Raw genomic sequence first — 20,572 nt, 5'->3', positions numbered from 1 at the left:
GAATGATCCATGGAGTTGAAGATAGGGTGAATGATGTAATCCGGCTTGTGACATATGCTACAACTGGCACCTGGTTCTGCATTCCTGCCTTGCATCATATTCAAGAGGAGCAAAAACTGAAGGAAATGTCCTTTCTTTTCATTTTACCATTCTGTAGAAAAATATACAATAAATTTTAAAGAAGGAATTACTGCTATTTATATATCTTTGCAAAATCTCTTATATAGATTAAATAAATTCCAAAATATTGTCATATTAACACACTCAAGGGCAGCCATATAAACCATAATTTCACAACAGTTTACAAAAAGGGCTAACTGAATTACTGAAAAAAATTAGCTTACAGAGGATTCCTTCGCATTGTGATATAAAGGGAAATGAAACAGCAGACTTTTTGGCTTAAAAAAAAAAAAAAATTTTATTGATGATCCCAAGATAGTCCCCAAGGGCCAAGTTAATCTGCTGTTGCAATGTTCAGGTCATGATTGTTTGGCAAGCCACTGCACAGAATAGGAATTTTCCATAAATCTACTTGTGTATTGTGTGATGAAAATGAAGAGATGATCATGGAACACAGTAGCGGCCGGTGATCAAAATCCTCGGTGAGGCCAGATGCAACTAGTTTAAGTGCCTCTGATAGGAAATGTTTGTTTATGATATTAATTATTATTGTTATTATATTATTAATATCATTATTACATTATTATTATTATTATTATTATTAGTCTATTCTTATTACTATCAATGAAAAATAGTAATTTCACTCACCAAATAAGCTGTTATGCTCTGAGTTTCAGTGATTGTTTCAGTGTGATGAAGCATCCCATATTATGTGTTGAAATTCTCCTTTCTTTCTTTTCTTTTTATTTTTTTCCTTTGACAGCAACAAACAAGGCCAAGAGAAGTTTATTTTGCATCACATTACCACATAACCATTTATGTTGTCCATACCAGGATGCAATAGAAACTCGCGTTTTAAGATTATGTGTCAGAAAAATTATCAGCGATGTCATAGGTATCTTGGTAGTCTCTCTCTTTATTTAAAACTTCCTTTCTTTTAGTATTATTTCTTCTCGAAGAAGGACACTCTAACAATGAATTAACTGCACCAGCATTATTTCTCTCATTTGTTTCTGTTTATATTTTCCCGAAATACATAACAACATTGGCCCAGATTCACTATTGTACTACCAAGTACAATAGTAGAACACCCTCGCTTATGTCATAAACTGAGACATAAGGGGAGAGAATCTCGAGTGGGTTTCTGCCTGCCAAAGAGCTGGAATTTTGTTATTTATGGCCTAGTTAGGAAGACAAGTCACCACTGCTATTCCCACCCCACTCTACCCTTGAGGCCGGCCCATGGATGGGAGGAGTGAAACCTAACCAGGCCAGCCGAATTGTGCCTCAGCTACAACGTTTTAAGCGTAAACTCAAAGCCCGCGAAAGGACATGAAATACATTAAGCCAAACCCGGCACGAACGATTCTGGCCTCAGGAACAAATTTTACTGCAAAACAGGTCTATATACATCACAAGCCAGACCCGGAACGAGCGATCCCGGCCTCAGGAACAAATTTTACTGCAAAACAGGTCTATATACATCAAAGTTTTCAAATGCTTCTACAGCGATATATGCTTAATTCAAATAACTAATACGTTATATAAAAACTCAAAATTTGATTTCAGATTCGCCAAGTGACTGAGGCCCGGCCTCACTTGCCTCAGTCAATCAGCCGCCACTGATGGAACATATAAAAATATGCATAGCATTGCTACAAGAAGATGACGACGTACAAAAATACTGAAATGCAAGACGGCAAATTACTTTATTATCAAGTGCCTAAGCATTGAACCAATAAGAACAACATTTTACTAATAATCTGAACTGAGAAGATGATTCTACCTAAAAAAGAAAAAGTTACACTTCATTCCTTGATGTTTAAAGTTGTTACCTCACAATGATGTTAAAAATATGCCATTTTTGTTTGTAACTTTCATAGTAAATTATAATCATATACCAGCATTGATTGCATATACAGTTAGATAGAGAACAACTTCATGTTAGCTTGTTTCTATTAATGTGTTTTTTTTTTTTTTTTCAGCTGGAGGAGACCACTACTACATCAGCGACTCCCTCTGTGTTGACAGAAGTGAAGAAGGTGATGAATCTGGTGTACCACACTCTTCAACCCCAGTTTACACCTGAGACATTGTATGATGGTTCAAAGATCAGGCAAATGCTTATGGCAACCATACGGGTTAGTATATTTTTCTCTGTGAGTAGGCATTGTAGTATGAAAACTCCCTACATTTGTTTGAATTTCAATATTTACAACTTTTTCTTATATTTACATACTGTTGTTTGGTTAATTTGTTTCCACAACTAAAAAAAATGCCTCTTCGACTGAGTTGGAAATAGGGGTTGGATGGGGAGACTTGAATCCCTGTCTCATTTCAGTTCCTCTTTTCGGTGTTGTTTCTGTCATTTCCTTCAACATTCCTAGTGCATCCCTCTTTCCAGTTGCATGTAAAGAATACTTTTCAGTAGAGACTATTTCGTGGCTGGAGTGGCTTTCTACCAAAATCAAAATTTTCTTTTGTGTTTGCCTCTATCTGTAAATTCTGATTCAGGGTCATTTTTTCGAATTCAGTATTCCGAATGTTTATTTTTCCGAATGTACTTTCTCCCGAAATGCAAAAATCCGAAACCAAATTTCCGAATACTACTTTCCGAATGTAATTATTCCGAAACCAAATTTTCGAATAGTTGGTTGATTAGTTATTGGGATTTTTCCCACCTGAGGAGGATATTTCGTTGTCCGTTGGAATCAAGATGACGCAACAATATGTAATAAGCACCGGATGAACAATATAAGTGAAGTTTTGCATAATCACTTTCAAGTGGTTATTGGTAAACCCATCCCAATTTCTACACAGCTTTGTCAGAATTACAGAAGGAGAAAAGAGACACCGATACTATGATCCGAGAATTTCTTGTGGGTCGTGCTGTACGAGGGGAGCCAAAAAATAGTGGAGGAATTTGCAAGCGAGGATTGCGGGAATTGTAGCACAGTACCAAACGTACAAAGATCAGGAGAGGCACATGGACTATCTTTGGACACTTGGACGTCAGTTCACCCTTTAAAGACACTTATGCAGTTACAGGTCTGAAATATATCTTTTGCATTCTGTAAAAATTATCATTATATTTTCTGAAATAAATCTTCTGTATTTTGTAAAAATTGTCATTTTATTTTCGAAATCGTATTCGGAACTGACAATAATAACATTAAAAAAAATTGACTTCGGAATATCTTATTCGGAAAAATGGCATTCGAAACTGAAAATAATAGCATTCGACAAAATTGACTTCGGAAAATTGTATTCGGAAAAATGGAATTCGGAATTAAATTGCGTTTGGAACTTTGGCATTAGGAAGAATGTTTTCGGAAAAAATGGACCTCTTCCGTAAGTTCTTGTAATAATTTCCTTGCCTTATTAAACTGAAAGTGATCGAAGGTTCATTCTCTGCACATTTTCTAGATTCCTCTAATATTATTTGTGGTGAATCAAAATTTTTGTTTAGTCAGTCTGAATATTTTTTAAGAAAATTATCCCTTCTACAACACAGCACCCAATCCCTATTAAAACATTTTCAAATTTTGTCCAATATACTTGTCACTATCAAAAGAACATTCTTAAATGCTTATGTATACATTATAGCCAGGGCTGCCGAGAAGGAGGGGCAAAGGGGCGAGTGCACATGGGCCCATGAGCAATAAGGGCTCGTCAGATTAAATGAGTCTGATTACTTTTTATTATCATGAATAATTATTCGTAGATACATATGTGTACTATAAAATTTTGTGAAAACGTTACATAAATTTGACATATTAACTCAACAATAGTAGAGTTAATACAAATTACCACTTCATATGTAAATATTTTACTTTTATATAATAAAATACTAGTTTCCCGCATTAACGTTCACAGACACGACACTTGAGGGCCCCGGCATTTGCCTTAACTATGTTCCTGTCACTTGTACTGAACACGTTCAATTATTTATTAGCTTGTCCTTTTTAACTACGCTGGCCCACTGCAATATGCTAGTGGACTCTCCGAAACCGAAGTTGCAGGATCATGTTTCCTTTCCAGTACATGATATATTTCGTGTCGAAACTTTCGTCTTTTCATTGTCGTTTGTCTAGCTAGTAAATTCTGTTCATTAGTGTTACCGGTTATAGTTTAACTGCACAATGGACAAGTATAAGCATAAGTCGGGAGCTGAGAAGCACAAGGAGAGACAGAAAAAATTGAAGGATATTAATATGGGTGCTAGACTGCGTGAAAAATATAATGAAGACATTAACAAAGAGATCAGTGATGAGTCGAAATATTTAAAATCAATTCATGCCTCTAATTTAGGGCCATTCCCACTGAAACCTATGAATCTCCTAAATAGTCTGAAGGAATTAAAACTGGACAGTTTTTTTCCAAATATGTGTATAGCCATTAGTAGGGTGACTAGATCCAAATTGATAAAAAAAGAGGACAAAGTTTGATAAAGGAGGATATTGTTCGATAAAAGAGTACAGGAAATATGTATTTAGATTTAGGCTTATTAAATTACGTCATTATCTATTTAAATACAAAATATTTACAGTACAGATTTAGGCTTAAGTAATACTTAAATATATATTAATATCTATTACATTACAAAATAATTATGAAAAAATTTAATAATAATCATTTCACAGTTGGCTACATATGAAAGTCGAGGGAACTATAATTATTACAGAGGACAGATAATATCTTTTTAGATTTAGGCTTAGGCCTATATTATATATCTATTTCATTACAGCATACTTACGATAAAACTTAATAATATAAAATGATTTTACAGTTAATGAAAGCAACTGCCATAACAATTAGGATTAAAGAGATTTATGATCGTTGGCAAAGAGTATATTCCGTCGATACTGCTGCCACCTACAGACAAATTACTTGAGAAAGGCGTCAAATCAGATAATTTCAAAATATCAGGCATACAAGTTACGAAAAAAAGGACATTTCTTTATTTTTTAAAAATCCTCCCGGATCTCAGACAAAGGGCTAAAAAGGAGGGCATGTCCGGACAAAAGAGGACGTCTGGTCACCCTAGCCATTAGAATATTCTATACAATTCCTGTGACAGTTGCTGATGCTTAAAGATCCTTCAGAAAAATGAAGGGAATACAAAATGTATTCAGATAAACAATGTGTCAAGAACGACTGAATACCCTTGGCCTCCTTAGTTTTTTTTATTCTAGTAGTTTACTTTACGACACTTTATCAATATCTTATATTATTTAACGTCTGAATGAGATGAAGGTGATAATGCCGATGAAATGAGTCCAGAGTCCAGCACTGAAAATTACCCAGCATTTGCTCATATTGGGTTGAGGGAAAACCCTGGAAAAAACCTCAACCTGGTAACTTGTCCCGACTGGGAGTCAAACCCAGGCGCAGCCAGACGCTCTAACGTTACTCCACAGGTGTGGATGCCTCCTTAGTCTGGAGAGTGACCTTGCTAGGTCTTTGAATTTTGATGATGTAATTGATGATTTTTCATCAGTGAAGTCAAGGAGAGATGTTTGTTGATGTTTGACTGTAAGTTAGAAATTACAGGTGTTTAAGAATAATGTTTTATGAATATAATATATTGTGCTAATGTGAAGTTTTGCTAAAAGTTTTCAATGTAATAAAAGTGAAATTTTTTTATGCTCGTATCGGTGTATGGGGTTATCTTTTATTTATTTTGTAAATAATTATTATGGTTAGAATAACTGGTAACTTGTAATTGTTACTTTTTTTTCAACGGGGGTCCGAGTACAGTATTGCATAGGAGCCCATAAATTCTGTCGGCGGCCCTGGTTATAGCTAATCTAATTTGTTGTTTTCTTGCATATCATAAGAAATAACTTCCGGCACAAGATAACTGGCAATGCTCCTGAATATGGAAAAATTTAAGAACATACAGGACAGTCCCTAGGAGCAAATGAAACCACGGGATCTTAAAGTGCATACTTCAATCTATGTTTATACTTTATACGTAAAAGCGAATGTGACCCTCAGTGACTCTAATAATTAAAAGTAACCGTGAATATTGGCAAGCATGAAAGTCAAGTCCAGAAGTGCCTCCCTTCAGTTACTTTGCCATATATGCGACTGAAATATGCTATTTCAGCAAAATTAATACTAAAGAAATCTGCAACCCCACACATTCATAATCAATTCCATAAACTCAGTACTCGTAATCATACCTTAAATATAAAAAAGGAGTAGTGTGTCTGTGTGTAGCTCAGGGGGTAGCGCATTTGTCTGCTGATCTGGAATTGCGCTTGAGAATGAGTGCAATAGCCACCTTGGCTGAGTTTATTCCGAGGTTTTCCCCAACTGTAAGGCGAATGTCAGGTAGTCTGTGACGAATCCTTGGCCTCATTTTGCCAAATAACCTCAACAGTTTCGAGTGTCGTTAAATGAAACATAATTTAAATTTAAATTTGTTGTTTTCTAATGCCAGGTATTTGACAATAAAGTCATTGCTCTTGCACTCCAATATTTTTCAAAGATATTGTCATAGTCAGCCATTGAAGCACAAATTTTGAGGTGTTCCGAATCCTTTCTTAGTTTGAGTTGAACAATGGGCGGTCAGGGGACTGATTATTTTAATTCTATGCAGGTGCTTGGCCAAACAGTCATGGCCTGTTGCCAATCTAAATGCAGCTACAGACGGTTTGTGTGGTAAATCAGGAATTAACTGTGGATTATGATGCAGGGAGTTCCATTTTTTTCCCTTGAGATTGTGTTATCAAATTTTGTTTGTTGAAGTCTAAGTATGAAGATTTAATAAATCTTTTCACAGAGTAATACGTAGATTTAGTAACAGGTCTGTAAGTAGCAGTGCTGTCTTTCTTTGCCAAAGCATCGGAATTCTCGTTTCCTAGAATTCCACAATGGGATGATATCCATTGGAATACAATTCTTTTGTTGAGTGTCATTAATTGAGAAAGCATTTTAGTTATTTCTGCTGTTTGAGATGAAGGTGTGTGTGTTGAGAGACTATTGATAGAATAGCTGCTTTGGAGTCTGATAATATAACTGCATTCTTAAATTTATTAATGTGGCATAGAAGATTCCTGAGACTTTCACTTATTGCAATGATTTCTCCATCAAAACTTGTTGATCCATATCCAAGAGATCTATAAAGTGAGAAGAGACAGCACGTAACACCTGCACCGACACCTTGTTCCCTGAAGATCAAGGATCCGTCTGTGTATAAATGAAGCCAGTTTTGTGGAAGGTACCGAATATTAATTGTCTCTAAAGACAATTGTTTCATTATTTCATTGTTTACTTCTGATTTCAGTATTTCTTTTGTTAAATTTAGATTATACTCTATATTTACTAGAGTTAAAGAATTTGGTTTAATTTGTAAGTTTTCTTTTAAATTCAGAAATTGATTTTCTGTTTTAATTCTTGAACCATGGATATGAAACTTTTTTGAGTTTTTAATCTACAGAAAGGCCTGTATGAATGTCAATAATTTCCTGGTAATCTGATAAGTTTTTCATATTGAATCAGTGCTTTTTCTTCTATTAACATTTTGATGCTGTTAATATTAGTGAGGAATCTCATAGAATCTATTGGAGTTGTTTTGATTCCACCAGTAACGCGTCTGAGAGCTTGGTTTTGAACATTTTTCTATTTCGTTTATGAAAAGTGAAGTAATTAAAATTTATCTGCAGTATGTCAGCACTGGCTGTATAAATATTTTGTATGTAGTGTTAAGTGTTTCTAGAGCATCCCCATTTCTTTCCTGCTAGTCTTTTCAGAAGGGAGAATCTTTTACAATCTTTCAGAAATATATTTCAAATGGTTGTTCCATGTTAATTTGCTGTTCGAAAATAACTCCAAGATATTTGGATTCATAAGTCCTAGGAAGGTATTGGTCATTATATTGGATATTGAATTCTCTTTCTTTTTTACCAAGTGAGAATATTTGGTAGTTACCTTTGCTTAAATTGAGTGTCATCAAATTTGATGTGTTCCATTCATGTAGTTGATTTAGAGCTTTAAGCGTAGAATTTTGAATTTTGTGTCTATGTCTATGAGATCCGGAAGTCCAGAAAACTATATCATCTGCAAATAGTGCGTTTTCATGTTTGATTCCTCTAATAGGGAAGGTAAGTCATTTATATAAACATTGAATAAAGTTGTGCTGAGGACAGCGCCTTGAGGTAGATCTCGATATGTTTGTCTGTAACTAGAGAGTGAGTTATTGAATTTAGTAGCAATGAATCTTTGACTAAGGAATTCTGATATCTATCTGAAAATATTGATGGAGATACCTAATTTCTGGAGTTTTAGTAATAAGTTATTTCTGCAAACAGGGTCATATCATCGGCTTAGAGTGTAAACCTGCTAACTGCCAAAAAGAAAATTTTACAAGAGAAGCAAAAAACTAAGTTTAAATTAACTCTGAAACTTTAGGACCAAATCCAAAGTACAGGTGGCATTTGTACCTTTACTTTAGATTTGTTCCTAAAATTTCAGAGCTAATTTAAACTAAGTTTTTTACTTTCCTTGCAAAATGTTCTTTTTGGGGGTTAGCAGGTTTACACTCTAAGCCGATGATATGCTAATTGAAAGTCAATAAATATTGCTAAGGTACCTTCTTTCGTGTTAAAACTGTCTTTTATTTTTTGACTGAGGCATATGACTTGTTCATTAGAGTAGTTGTCGAATGCTGGCTTGTCTATTTATTTATTTACTTATTTATTTATTTATTTATTTATTTATATATTTATTTATTTATATATTTATTTATTTATGTATGTATTTATTTATTTATTTATTTATTCATTTCATTCATTTATTTATTTATTTATTTATTTATTTATTTATTTACTTATTTATTTATTTATTCATTCATTTATTTATTCATTCATTCAATCATTCATTCATTTATTTATTCTTGTGTAGTTAAGGCCGTCAGACCTTCTCTTCTACACCACCAGAAATACAAATATAATAATAGAAATAAAAATAAAAAATCACACTATAAAGAAAGTAAAGCCACACAAAAATATACACAGGTTGCAGTCACACAAACTTTAAATGAATGATTAAGTATCGTAATTAATTGTATCCTAACTAATTAACTAACATAAACAAGAAACTTGCAATTTTAATCTAGAGTAAAAAAAAAAAAAACACACAAATCAACACTTCTAGCAATACCTAAAAAGCATTAAATAAGACAAAATTTTCCAATTTAATTTTGAATTGTGATAAAGTCCGGCAGTCCCTGACGTCATTAGGTAATGAATTCCAGAGGCGAGGTATTTCTACAGTAGGAGGATGAGTATAAAGACGTTCTGTGTTGAGGAATAGAAAGAAGTGCTTGATGCCAGTTTCAAAGAGTTGTAAGAAATTGAAAGCGCGATAATAGATAATTCGGAATAGAAGTATGCATAATTCTAAACAGAAGAGACAATGAATGTATTGTTCTTTGTTCCTTCAGACGCACCCATGAAAGTAACTGGAGGTAAGGTGTTATATGGTTACGAGTATTGCAGATGAATCGTATGCACACATGAACACGTTATAGTCTCTCAGCTAAGAGTGAACTTACATTAGTTAGCAAGGAATCGCAATAATCAAAATGGGGAATTTCAAGCATCTGAATAAAATGCTTTTTTAGACTAAGTGGTAGAAATTCTTTCATATGAAACAAGGAGTGAAGTTGAGAAAATATTTTTTTGCAAGTGTGTGTTACTTGAATGTTCCAATTTAGATCGCTATCCATAAAAATGCCAAGATTTTTAACTGTTTCACTGTATTTAACAATAATCCCATTCACTTAGTGATAAAAGATTTTGGGGTTCTAAATAGGTACCAAGTTAATCTGTTAGGGTCGTATTCATAGACATTTTTAGCACAGGCTTTCGGTGGATTATCAGCGTTTTTCGTATTCATAAACCAGTGTTAGCGATAAGATATGATTTGAATTCTGTACTAGTAACCAGTGGATAGCCAGGGCTAGCTTAGTACGCTCGTAGAGCGTGCTGTGAAATGTCTATGAATACCACCCTTAGAGATCATTGACTCCATAGTTTTTGCTATCATGCTTATTAGTTGTCGATAACTATTAACTTCATGAGCAGGTTTTCCTTTTTTGTAAATTGGTACAATGATTGCTTTTTTCCAAGCTGCAGGAATTGAGGTGTTCCATGATAAATTGTAAATGGATAAAAGTACAGACTTGGCTTTTTCTCCGAAACGTTTCAAAAATTCTGAATGAATGTTGTCAGGACCAGGAGACTTCTTGGTTTTTAAATTTTGTATAGCTACAGTTAATTCTTTGGAAGTAAAATTTTGATGAAATATTTCAGGTTTTGTGATATTACTAGTAATATTGTTATTATTATTTTTATATAATTTAATTATTTAATTTCTTTTATATGAATGTATACAAATATGTAATAATAATAATAATAATAATAATAATAATAATAATGATTATCATCATCATCATCATTATATTATTATTATTATTATTATTATTATTATTATTATTATTATTATTATTATTATTATTGCCTCATTTTGTTCTTTGAAACTACACATAGATCTTTGTCTATTTCAGAATTGAGTCGAGCAAGACATTTAACAAAATTTAATGAAGTATATGATAAGATTTCTGATAGAACTTCTACGAAGTGTGACTGAAAAGTTCTTAGACTGGAGTCACTTACTGGTTAGCAGTTGTGAGGGATGAGATGAGGAAAAGAAAGCTTGTTTTGTTCTCGAATGATCATGAAAAGTTCACTACTCTATCTTTGTTTAGTGGAGGGTTGCTGCATGTTGAGTAAGGTTGTTTTAAAAGTTTTAGGCGGATTATTATATGCGTGAAATGGACGATAGAATGGAACAACACGTTTGTGTAAAATTTTGCTTTAAGACAGAAAAATCACCTTCAAAGACCTATGAACTTTTAAAAACCGACCAAGTGGTTATGTTGCATCTAGGTTCCCCTCCCACCCATTTCTGTTGACCCATCTGTAAAGGCTTGTGGATGGACAGTCTTCGTATTTTCTGTAAACATTTGATGTTCGGCATTGGACATCTATGTAATATTAAAAAATTGTTTAAAATAATTTAAAGAAAAGGGCCTCATTAAATATGTAACTATCGTGTGATATTTCCCATTTTGATGACTGCGACATAACCTCTCAGACAGACAGTATGTAGAGAGATCAAGAAAACTGCATGGTATATAATAAATGAACTTGACATTAATATTACAAATTTTCAGCCATTCCATGCGGACGGGTGTGACATTTGCATAACATTTTTAACCAGTTTACTGTCTCCCAATATTTTACAGTGGATGCTACACCTCTCATACCTGTAGTGTAGTACATTAAACCTTGCACCTGCTGTATAATTATTGTAGCAGAATTCTAACAATACTTATGATAGCAGCATCGTAAATGTCCCGGGACAAGAGTGACAAAAATGCATTTGCAGTGAACATCTCTAATTCTGTGAACGTAATAAAACTAATGTCTTGAGAATTTTTGTACTAAAAGTTATTTAATGATATAAATGTTTCCTGTAATTATTGCACATTTATACCTGGATTATAATATTTTAAAAATAATTATGCAAAGGACGGATGTGACACATTTCAGGTGAACAGGTGTGACACTGTGAAGTTACATTTGGCCTATGTTTTGTATATCAAAATAATGAAAATTTAAAACTAAAAATGATCCATATGATTTTAGGGAGCACTAAATTAAATACCAATAATTGTAATAAAATATTTTAACGAAAATACAACAAACATAAATATAGAAATCAACTGACGTAGTACTTAGTTCTAAGATTGTTCAAAAACATCAATACTTCTAGAAAATACATAATAGAGTCTGTTTCCTGTAACCTTCATAGTTGGTTCTGGATGAATACCTATCAGTTGTTCATATGAAACACAAGACATATTATTTTCATCCATTCTGAAAATCTGAACGTTTTCTCCATCACACATTCTCAAGCACATAATTTTAATTTCACCACCTTCTTCACCTGCCAGAACCTTGTTCCAAGATTTCTTTCTTTTCTTGAACACTGTACTGGAAACATCTGGATTTGCTTTCAGAAGTTTAATAACTGCCTTTTTTTTTTTTTTTTTACTCGGGCTTATAGGAAGCACTTTCTTCACTCTTTCAACTGCCTTACAAGCCAAGTGACTGCACACACTTGTTAGAGCCAAGCTCAGGAGTTTCATTTTCAGCCTTTGCTTGCTGCTCTCTTCTGCCTTTTAGCATCCTTACGTCTTTTAGCCTTCAGTTTGTTCATGTCTGCAAATAAACATTTTTTTTGCATTTGCTCACCTTTTCCTATCTCTCTCCTTTTCCTTCAACAAGTAAACTTTTTTGGATTCTTCATTTTCATTCAGTTTTTTCCTCCAATTTTGTTTTGATGTTCTCCACTTTTCTCTCTTTTCTGTATTCATCTACGAAGAATAAGGATAAGAGGAAAAACATTTGAAATGTATTATTATGTTTTGGAGCAAGAACAAAATTCATATATATATTTTTTTTAAACTATCCTTATTTGTGAGAATGAGCCTATATGATATGAACACACACAACCACAGAAGTCTCTTATAAAATTTCAATTTTATTTAATTTAATTCACTTTTCCATAAGTATTAGGTTTTTTTAGTTGGTTATTTAACGACACTGTATGAACTACTAGATTATTTAGCGTCGATGAGATTGATGATAGTGAGATGGTATTTTGGCGAGATGAGGCCGAGGATTCGCCATAGATTACCTGGCATTCACCTTATGGTTGGGGAAAACCTCAGAAAAAACCCAACCAGGTAATCAGCCCAAACAGGGATCGAACCCACGCCTGAGTGCAACTTCAGACTGGCAGGCAAGTGCCTTAACTGAGTGAGCCATGGCGGCTCATAAGTAATAGTAAATACAGTTTAATAACTTCAGTCATACTCTGTAGGATGGGTGTGACAGACATTAACCAGCACTTTTTTACGTCTTAATTCTGAGTAAAGCAAATGTAATATTCAGATTGTATTGACTAGTGACTTAACCTTACACCTGTAAACTTTTACTTCTTTTATAATTTTTTATTAATAAAAAAATAAATAAAATAAACTTCAGAGTAATTTTTGAGACAGGTGTAACGCACACAACTGTTAAGATTAACATATCTACTTCACCTGCTTTTAGAATGAAGTCTTAAAATAGAGGAAAAAAAAACTATTGCTGTAGATAAGATGGCACCAGATCAGCTGATTGATGAAAAGAGGGAACAATTTAAGGACTATCAATATTGATCATTTTTCACACTGAAGTTCAGCATGTGCACACTTCACATTTGTTCATAAAATAAACACAAACACAGTGATTGAAGTTGTTGAACTTATTTCCACTGTAAAATATAAATAATAAGGGTTTATTATTATTAGTCTCCAGAAAGAAATACTGAACTTCAAAAAACAATGTCCAGCATGAAATGGCTGTTTTGTGACATATTCAATCACTCTAGATGAAAGTAGTGACGTAGCAGACACTGCTGAATTGATTTTATTTTTCGAGAGGTATAAATGAGGACCTCACAATAAATTAATATTTTTTCGATTTGATTCCCATTGTAGCTACAACCACAGGTGAAGACAATTTGAGTGCATTTTTCACTATAATAAAAAACAGAGAATTGCAATTATTTTTAAAGAACTGAAAAACTATACAGTTTTTATTATATCATCCACCAAGAGGCTCTGTACACAAAAGTGACAAAGATATAACACAGTGGATAAGCTGGTGAAAATTGTTAATGGAATAAAATCAAAATCATTTCAACATCGTCAATTCAGGCAGTTGCTGAAAGACACGAGATCCCTTTTGCACTTTTTCTTTATAATTACTCTAGAGGTGTTATGTTAATTGTTGGGATTGTGTCATCAAATGTTTCTGCAAGTTAATGACTTAAGTTAAATTGTTACATTATTAAAAAATATGTAGTAAACGAATTGCTCTTCTTTTAATGTGCATTCGTACAAGGTGCAGTTCACAAGTTTTTAGTTTGGTCCAGGATGTCATACAAGGTAAATTGCTGTATATTTCAATGATACAAATTATATTTTATGTTGTGTGTAAAAGATATCGAATTATGTTTCCTTTTTAAATTGTTAGTCCATTTTAATTAAAAAATGTCTTCATACAGGATGATTCCAATCGTGACAGAGTACAGAAAAATATTGGAACCAACTATAAAATATAATTAACCAAACATGGAATAATGCTATAAGAGCAATGAAATCAGACAACTAAGCACGAGAAAGATATCCGAACAGTATGGTGACCGAACAGCATTAATTGAAGCTGAAGAAAATCTTGTTCAGGGACTTTAATGTTGCATTTATGGAGATTTTTATTTAGGAAAAATGGCGTTCAGAATGTGATCTAAAACTTTCTTGACCGAAAAGGGTAGATAGAGAGAAGATTTCGAGAGATTATACCTGGCAGTGCATGACTGCAGATTTCTGGGCAGGAATAGAGAGTTGTCTGTAAGAATGACTGAAAATGTAAAGTGGGTGAGGGCTGCAGTCTGCTGCAAAACTCTGAGAACTTCTGGAAATCTATCCCTGGTGTGCCAGTGTCTTAAGATAATTAACTATTACGACACAAATTTCTCGAATGATTTGGGACAAATAAAGGTCCTGGTGTAACAGGGAGCCAAGCAGCCAAAGAGAATACTAGATTCCTCCAGGTCTAGTGTAATGTAAGTGTGATAATAGCTGTTACAGCAGAAGGCACAGTGCTTCCCCCATATACTTTATACAAAAGCAAGCATTTTTACGTTCTGTGGCACGAAAATGGAATAGGTGCTGGTTACAATCGAAATGCCAGTGGCTAGACATTCTTTCTAGTCATCTATCCTTAGGTGTCATCAGAGCATATTAATAGTACAACGTCTGTTTTGTACTATTTCTAGCAAATTCATATGTATCAGCCATTGGATGTGGCTTTCTTCGGCTGTTAAAAGCTGCATGGAGATTTGTCGTGGATACCTGGAAGCAACACAATAGAAGTGTGATACCAAAATCTGAATTTCCCTGACTGTTAAGGGAGACATTGCAGAAAGTAAAGTTACATGTGAAATCAGGTTTCAGAAAAGCTGGAACTTTTTCCTCTTTTTTCAGAAAGTTCTTGGCCAACTCCAAGAATAGAACAACAGTGAAGGAGAACATCATGGACAGCAGTGTTTGAATACCATCTTAAACAGGCATATATAGAGGAAACAACAACAGCAACGAGAATTAATTGTCAAGTCTGTCTTATAAGGGCAATTTTACATGGGGATTTACAAGTCAATTATGAGGACAACGAAAGTAAGTGTCTTTAGTAAGCAGATCTTCACATGATATTAATACAACATTATCAGACACCAGTGATAGTAATGTTGTGCGCGACAACTTAGGTCGGATGACTTGCTGAATGGATGACTACTGTGTTCGACTCCTGCTCACACTTATCAGGATTTTTGACACCACCATTATACGTATAATGGAAAAGGAACGATTTTACTGAAAGAACTGGGGCTCTCAGGATATTATAGGAAAACTACATGGTTACTGAACTTAGGTTCTAAACTGAATTAATTATGAACGGAATTATACTGGATTTATTAAGTATATACAAATTTACATAACGAGTTACTTATATGGTATAATTATCTCTTGTCTCTGCTGACGCCATTACAATTTCCTTCTTGGTTCTCGATCCCTGCCTGACCATGTCACTATCTGTCTGCTGCCAATCTTCTCACCATCACATTTTATGTTCTCTTACTGGCTTCCTGGCCAGGGTACCACCCACCCTATCCAACAAGTGAGATGGGCTTTAAAACCCTTTTCGTTTATACGTGCTTGAAGATGTTGTCTTAATCAAACATCTGTTACAATTAATTCGATTCAGTGCAAAACAGTGATAAGTCGCTTTAATGAGACTACGCGTAAGAAAAGAGTGCAAACAATGCGTGATTTAATTTAACCAATTAAAATGCATGCTTTATTCCACTGGATCAATGTGATTAGTCCAGCTGTGATTCATGGCGTAAGAATACTTTTATCGCAGTCGGTGATTTACCGCATGCGTGACATAACTCTATAATGCTGGCTAAGCATCTATCTACTTCACAAGCTAGGATTGTATTGCGTGTCTGCTTAAGTCGGTGTATTCTGCTGACACCTTTCAGGACTGTCTCAAATTTAACACCCCACAGGAAATTATGCTACAGGGTATTCTTTAGCCCTGGGGCATAACAGTAATGAAGAGGCGAACAAGAAACCAGAAGATGTACAAGAAATATAACAAACCAGGAACAATGTTAGGAAAACTACTGTTGCTGGAAATTACTTTGTCGCCATAATAAAATTGATGGAGACCTGTGTGAAGTGAGTGATTTTTCTTCGCAAAAGAAACCTTGATTGCAAAATTTTCGTTTTGTTTCCTGATGATGATGTATCAGAGATAGAATTTAGTCAAATGATTGCAAGGAGTGGACCAATTTGTGGAAGACGAGGAAAGTGCACTTTCTACAATTTGGAATGAGAATTAATTGTACTAGATGGCCATTTTGTATGTGGAATGTAAACAGCGGTGCTGCAGTCTTGTGTTGTGATTGTGAGAAAGAGAAAGTCACAGTCTAGTGGATAGTCTGGTTTTATTATAAGCAATACTAGTATTGTTCCCAAAAATGAAATAATGTCGCACATAGTATACGCGACAATGTATAGAAAAATAATACAGAAAATTGTAAGTATATTATTTAACACAATTTATATTAGAACATATACCTAAAATAACTTGAAATAAGAAATATAACACAAAGTGAGAAAAATAAAATCATAAAAGTAAGATGATAATGAACCTAGTGGTTAATCTAGGAATAAGATTTATTGTAATATTTTATTATGATAGTCGGAAGTATTGCATTTTCCGTCAAACATCAGATAGACACCGGGAATGAAACCTATCTCATCCCCAGCATGCAAAATAATTAAATGTTGACCTGCACTACTGTTGGAAAGAAACACCAGATGCATTATCATGCTGCCAGCAATTTTTTTTACTGTATGATGCTTGTATCCAGATCTCGTCTACATACACCATTGGCCTTATCTGCTCTGATATTTTATTGTGAGTTTCTCATTGATTCTAGTTCACGTTAACACTTTGTTTAAAAAACTTAAAATTGTTAAACGACACGTTAAAAGTTAAAAGTCTGTCTAAGGTACATAACCTTTTTTAAAACTTTAACACTTTTAACGTGTCGTTTAACAGTTTTAAGTTTTGTAAGTTTCTCTCTTTGCAATTATGTCACAAAGAAAGTGAGATTATCTTCACATTTTTAAAATCTCTATAGTGTGAACCATTTTTCTCAGTCTTTCTTTGCGGCCTGTAAAATTTATTTTCTCCTTAAAGAAAGATATATAATTTACGTAGCATACGGATTTCTTTATGATTTTCATACTGGCTTAGGGATCGGTGCCTTGGAGTGCATTTTTCATAATCATCAAGTTCACAAGTTACAACTTCATTATCTTTTTTTCGGAGGAAATAAATTAACTCCCTTCACCTCAGCTGCTTAAACTTCTATCAGAAATTTGCTTACCATAGATTTGCTTAGTTTTAATGCTCTGCTGACATGTTCAGTTGGTTTCTCAATGGGTAATTTTAGTCTCTGCTTTTCAGTATCAGAAACTTTATTACATTAAAGACCATACGCCTAGCTTGACCTCGTAAATGTGATAATAAACATTTCCGTTTCCTTGAAATGACTATACCAACTCAGTAGACACTATTAGTGTCACATTAGAGTGACAGATGGGCTGTACTCCATAGGTGATGGAATAGTGACGCTGCCATTCCACAAAGAGAATGGTCGGTTAGTACCTGAGAGATATTTGAATTTTGATCTACAATGTTTTCATTATTTTCTTATTTTAGTTCTACTAAAGACTTCGTAGTTTTATCATATTTCCCGTATTGCCAAATAACAGAATTTAAATATGTTTCTAATAATAAAGTTTCAGTTAACTTTTTCCTTATCAAATTAAAAATATTTTTTAAAACTTCAAGCAATGATCGATTTTACCAAAAGAACTATCAATCTATTTTCTCATTAATGCTTTTTTAAACTAGTATATGGTCGGGTTTATCTGTACTATAAAATGAAAAGAAATAAATTACTGGTAAATGACAGTGTAGACAACTATGTTATAGGCTACATGTACATAATCATTGGACCTGCATCATTACTAGTGCCAATTTACAATTTCGTGCAATGACCCTATATCACGAAAAATGTAGATTATTTGCAATTTTTGAACAGATTTGCCCCACTTTATCATACTACATAGAAGTAAGGTGGTTGAGTCGCTGCAAATGGGTGAAAGAATTATATGAATGTGAAGATGAAATTTGGGTTGTTCACCAGGCTTTCTTTTGTGATATCACTGGGCATCTCAGTGACCTTAACCTTCGTCTGTAGATAAACAATCGAATGTAGTAATTTTGTATAATATATTTAAATTTTTGTAATGAAGCTTGAGCTATGGTGAAAAAAGGTGCCAGAGATACATTTTTATCATTATTTTTCTACATAAATTCACTTGACTGTATCTCAGATAATCAAATAAATGATTTCATTCAGTCATAGAAAATTTAATACAGTAGAGCATCACTTATCCGAATACTGGTCAACTGAAACATCCATTAACCGAAAGCTTTCCAGTCGGCAAATTCAAATTTGCATGCGCGCCATGTAGAAATTTTGCTAGTGCTGTTTGCAAGATTTGGCGGCAAAAAATGAGTCTCCACTCTGAAGCAAATATATATATATATATGTATATACACACTTTCTTGACCATTTTGAACTTGTCAAACTAGGCTAGTCAGTTCTCTGTGTGATACAAAATATATACTGTATACTGTATGTACAGTTTTGTGTTTATGCTCCTATGACACCGGTACAATTTGTTTTCGTAAATGATCGATTAGCCGAACAACCCCCCCCATCCCCCTGTCCCCAATTGTTTTGGATAATCGATGCTCTACGGTAAGTGCATTTGCAGAACATAAGTTTCAAGATTTTAGAAATATGGAACACGAGTTTTTGATCGTCACTACTTTGTTTCTGTAAACATAAAGGAACTTCGGTTGGATTTACAATTAAAAGTTATAGATTTATAAAGTGACACTGTTCAGAATTAAGTCCACAGATGCTGATGGCGTGGATATATTTAAACAGCTAAGTAAACTGAAATATCCAAGATTTCATTCATTCTTCACTAACATTGCAGCAAGATTTGGCTCTCTCTGTCTCTCTCTCTCTCTATGTATATATATATATATATATATATATATATATATATATATATATATATATATAAGTAGCTTTTTGTCTCAGCTAAAAATTATAAAATCAAAACCCAGGTCGTGCATTTCAGATGAACATTTAAAACAACTTATAATTGGGGGTGTTAGAAGAAGCAGAGGGTGCAGGCGACATTTCTAATAACATGAGTTAAGTGCATCCAGGGTAAGCTAAAATATCTAAAATTTTAACCACATCACACATTAAAATTTAAATAAATTTAACGGAATTTACGAAAGTTTAAATACTTTCAGTCCTATTTTTCCAAAAGTAACGTAACATCCCTTTGCTTCTGACACCCTCAATTGCAATGCCTGAAACAGTTCCTAAGTTTGAAAGAATGGTAACTGCAAATCAAGATGACGATTGAATTATGAATTACAGTTTAAATTTGACAAATTGTACATATTGTGTTACCAGATTGTATACAAATGATATAATCGATTACATCAAATAATTATCGTTCATTGAAAGTAATCCCTGAACCTCATCACTAGCAGCATTCTCACAGTCCATCACTGAACATGTTGGACGAAACTCTAGGACTGATGTCCATCGTAAGTGCACGTGTGGGTAGTATCAATGTGCTTCAGCAAATATGATTTAAACTTGTGTATAACACCGGTAACTTTAATTGTTGCACAAAATTAGTGTCTCACTTTTTAATGATTCAGCAACAGCATCAAAGTTGTGATGTGGAAGAACAAAAGATTCTTTATTACGAGTACATCATGCACTAATATAATAAATGTAGTTTTAGAAAAATGTAGAAGTCTACTTTTCATCAGAAGTCAGTAATTTAATTGAATAATTTATACATCTTGATTATACACTTTTAACACTTTCATCACTAAAGATTTGGTAAATTTGTTACCTAAACAACTCTTCTGTGCTAATTGAAATTATTGTGATGGTAATTTACCTTGGTAAATGTTTAGTTTCGGCTTATTGTACCTAGGTTACATTGATCGCCCTCCAGAAGAGTGGGGATGGTGTACGACCCATTGCTATTGGCAATTTTTCGAAGGCTACTTGTCAGTAATAG

At 33.7% G+C, this 20,572-nt stretch overlaps 1 protein-coding gene across 4 annotated transcripts in view; it reads left to right on the top strand.

Annotated features, from left to right (window-relative positions):
- LOC138696179 (FK506-binding protein 15-like) overlaps positions 1 to 20,572 on the top strand; it is a 296,343-nt gene that overhangs the window by 237,132 nt on the left and 38,639 nt on the right. For 3 of the 4 annotated variants that reach the window (XM_069820787.1, XM_069820785.1, XM_069820786.1), the window contains one exon: positions 2,106 to 2,261. In XM_069820787.1, the coding sequence (XP_069676888.1) occupies positions 2,106 to 2,261 (156 nt within the window). Of the gene's footprint in view, positions 1 to 2,105; positions 2,262 to 15,289; positions 15,428 to 20,572 lie in introns of those variants that run through there. The other variant, XM_069820788.1, reaches the window with a different exon arrangement.

Source organism: Periplaneta americana, chromosome 3 (assembly GCF_040183065.1).
Source record: "Periplaneta americana isolate PAMFEO1 chromosome 3, P.americana_PAMFEO1_priV1, whole genome shotgun sequence".
NCBI classification, from domain to species: Eukaryota; Metazoa; Arthropoda; class Insecta; order Blattodea; family Blattidae; genus Periplaneta; species Periplaneta americana.
This window is presented reverse-complemented; position numbering and strand designations above follow the sequence as displayed.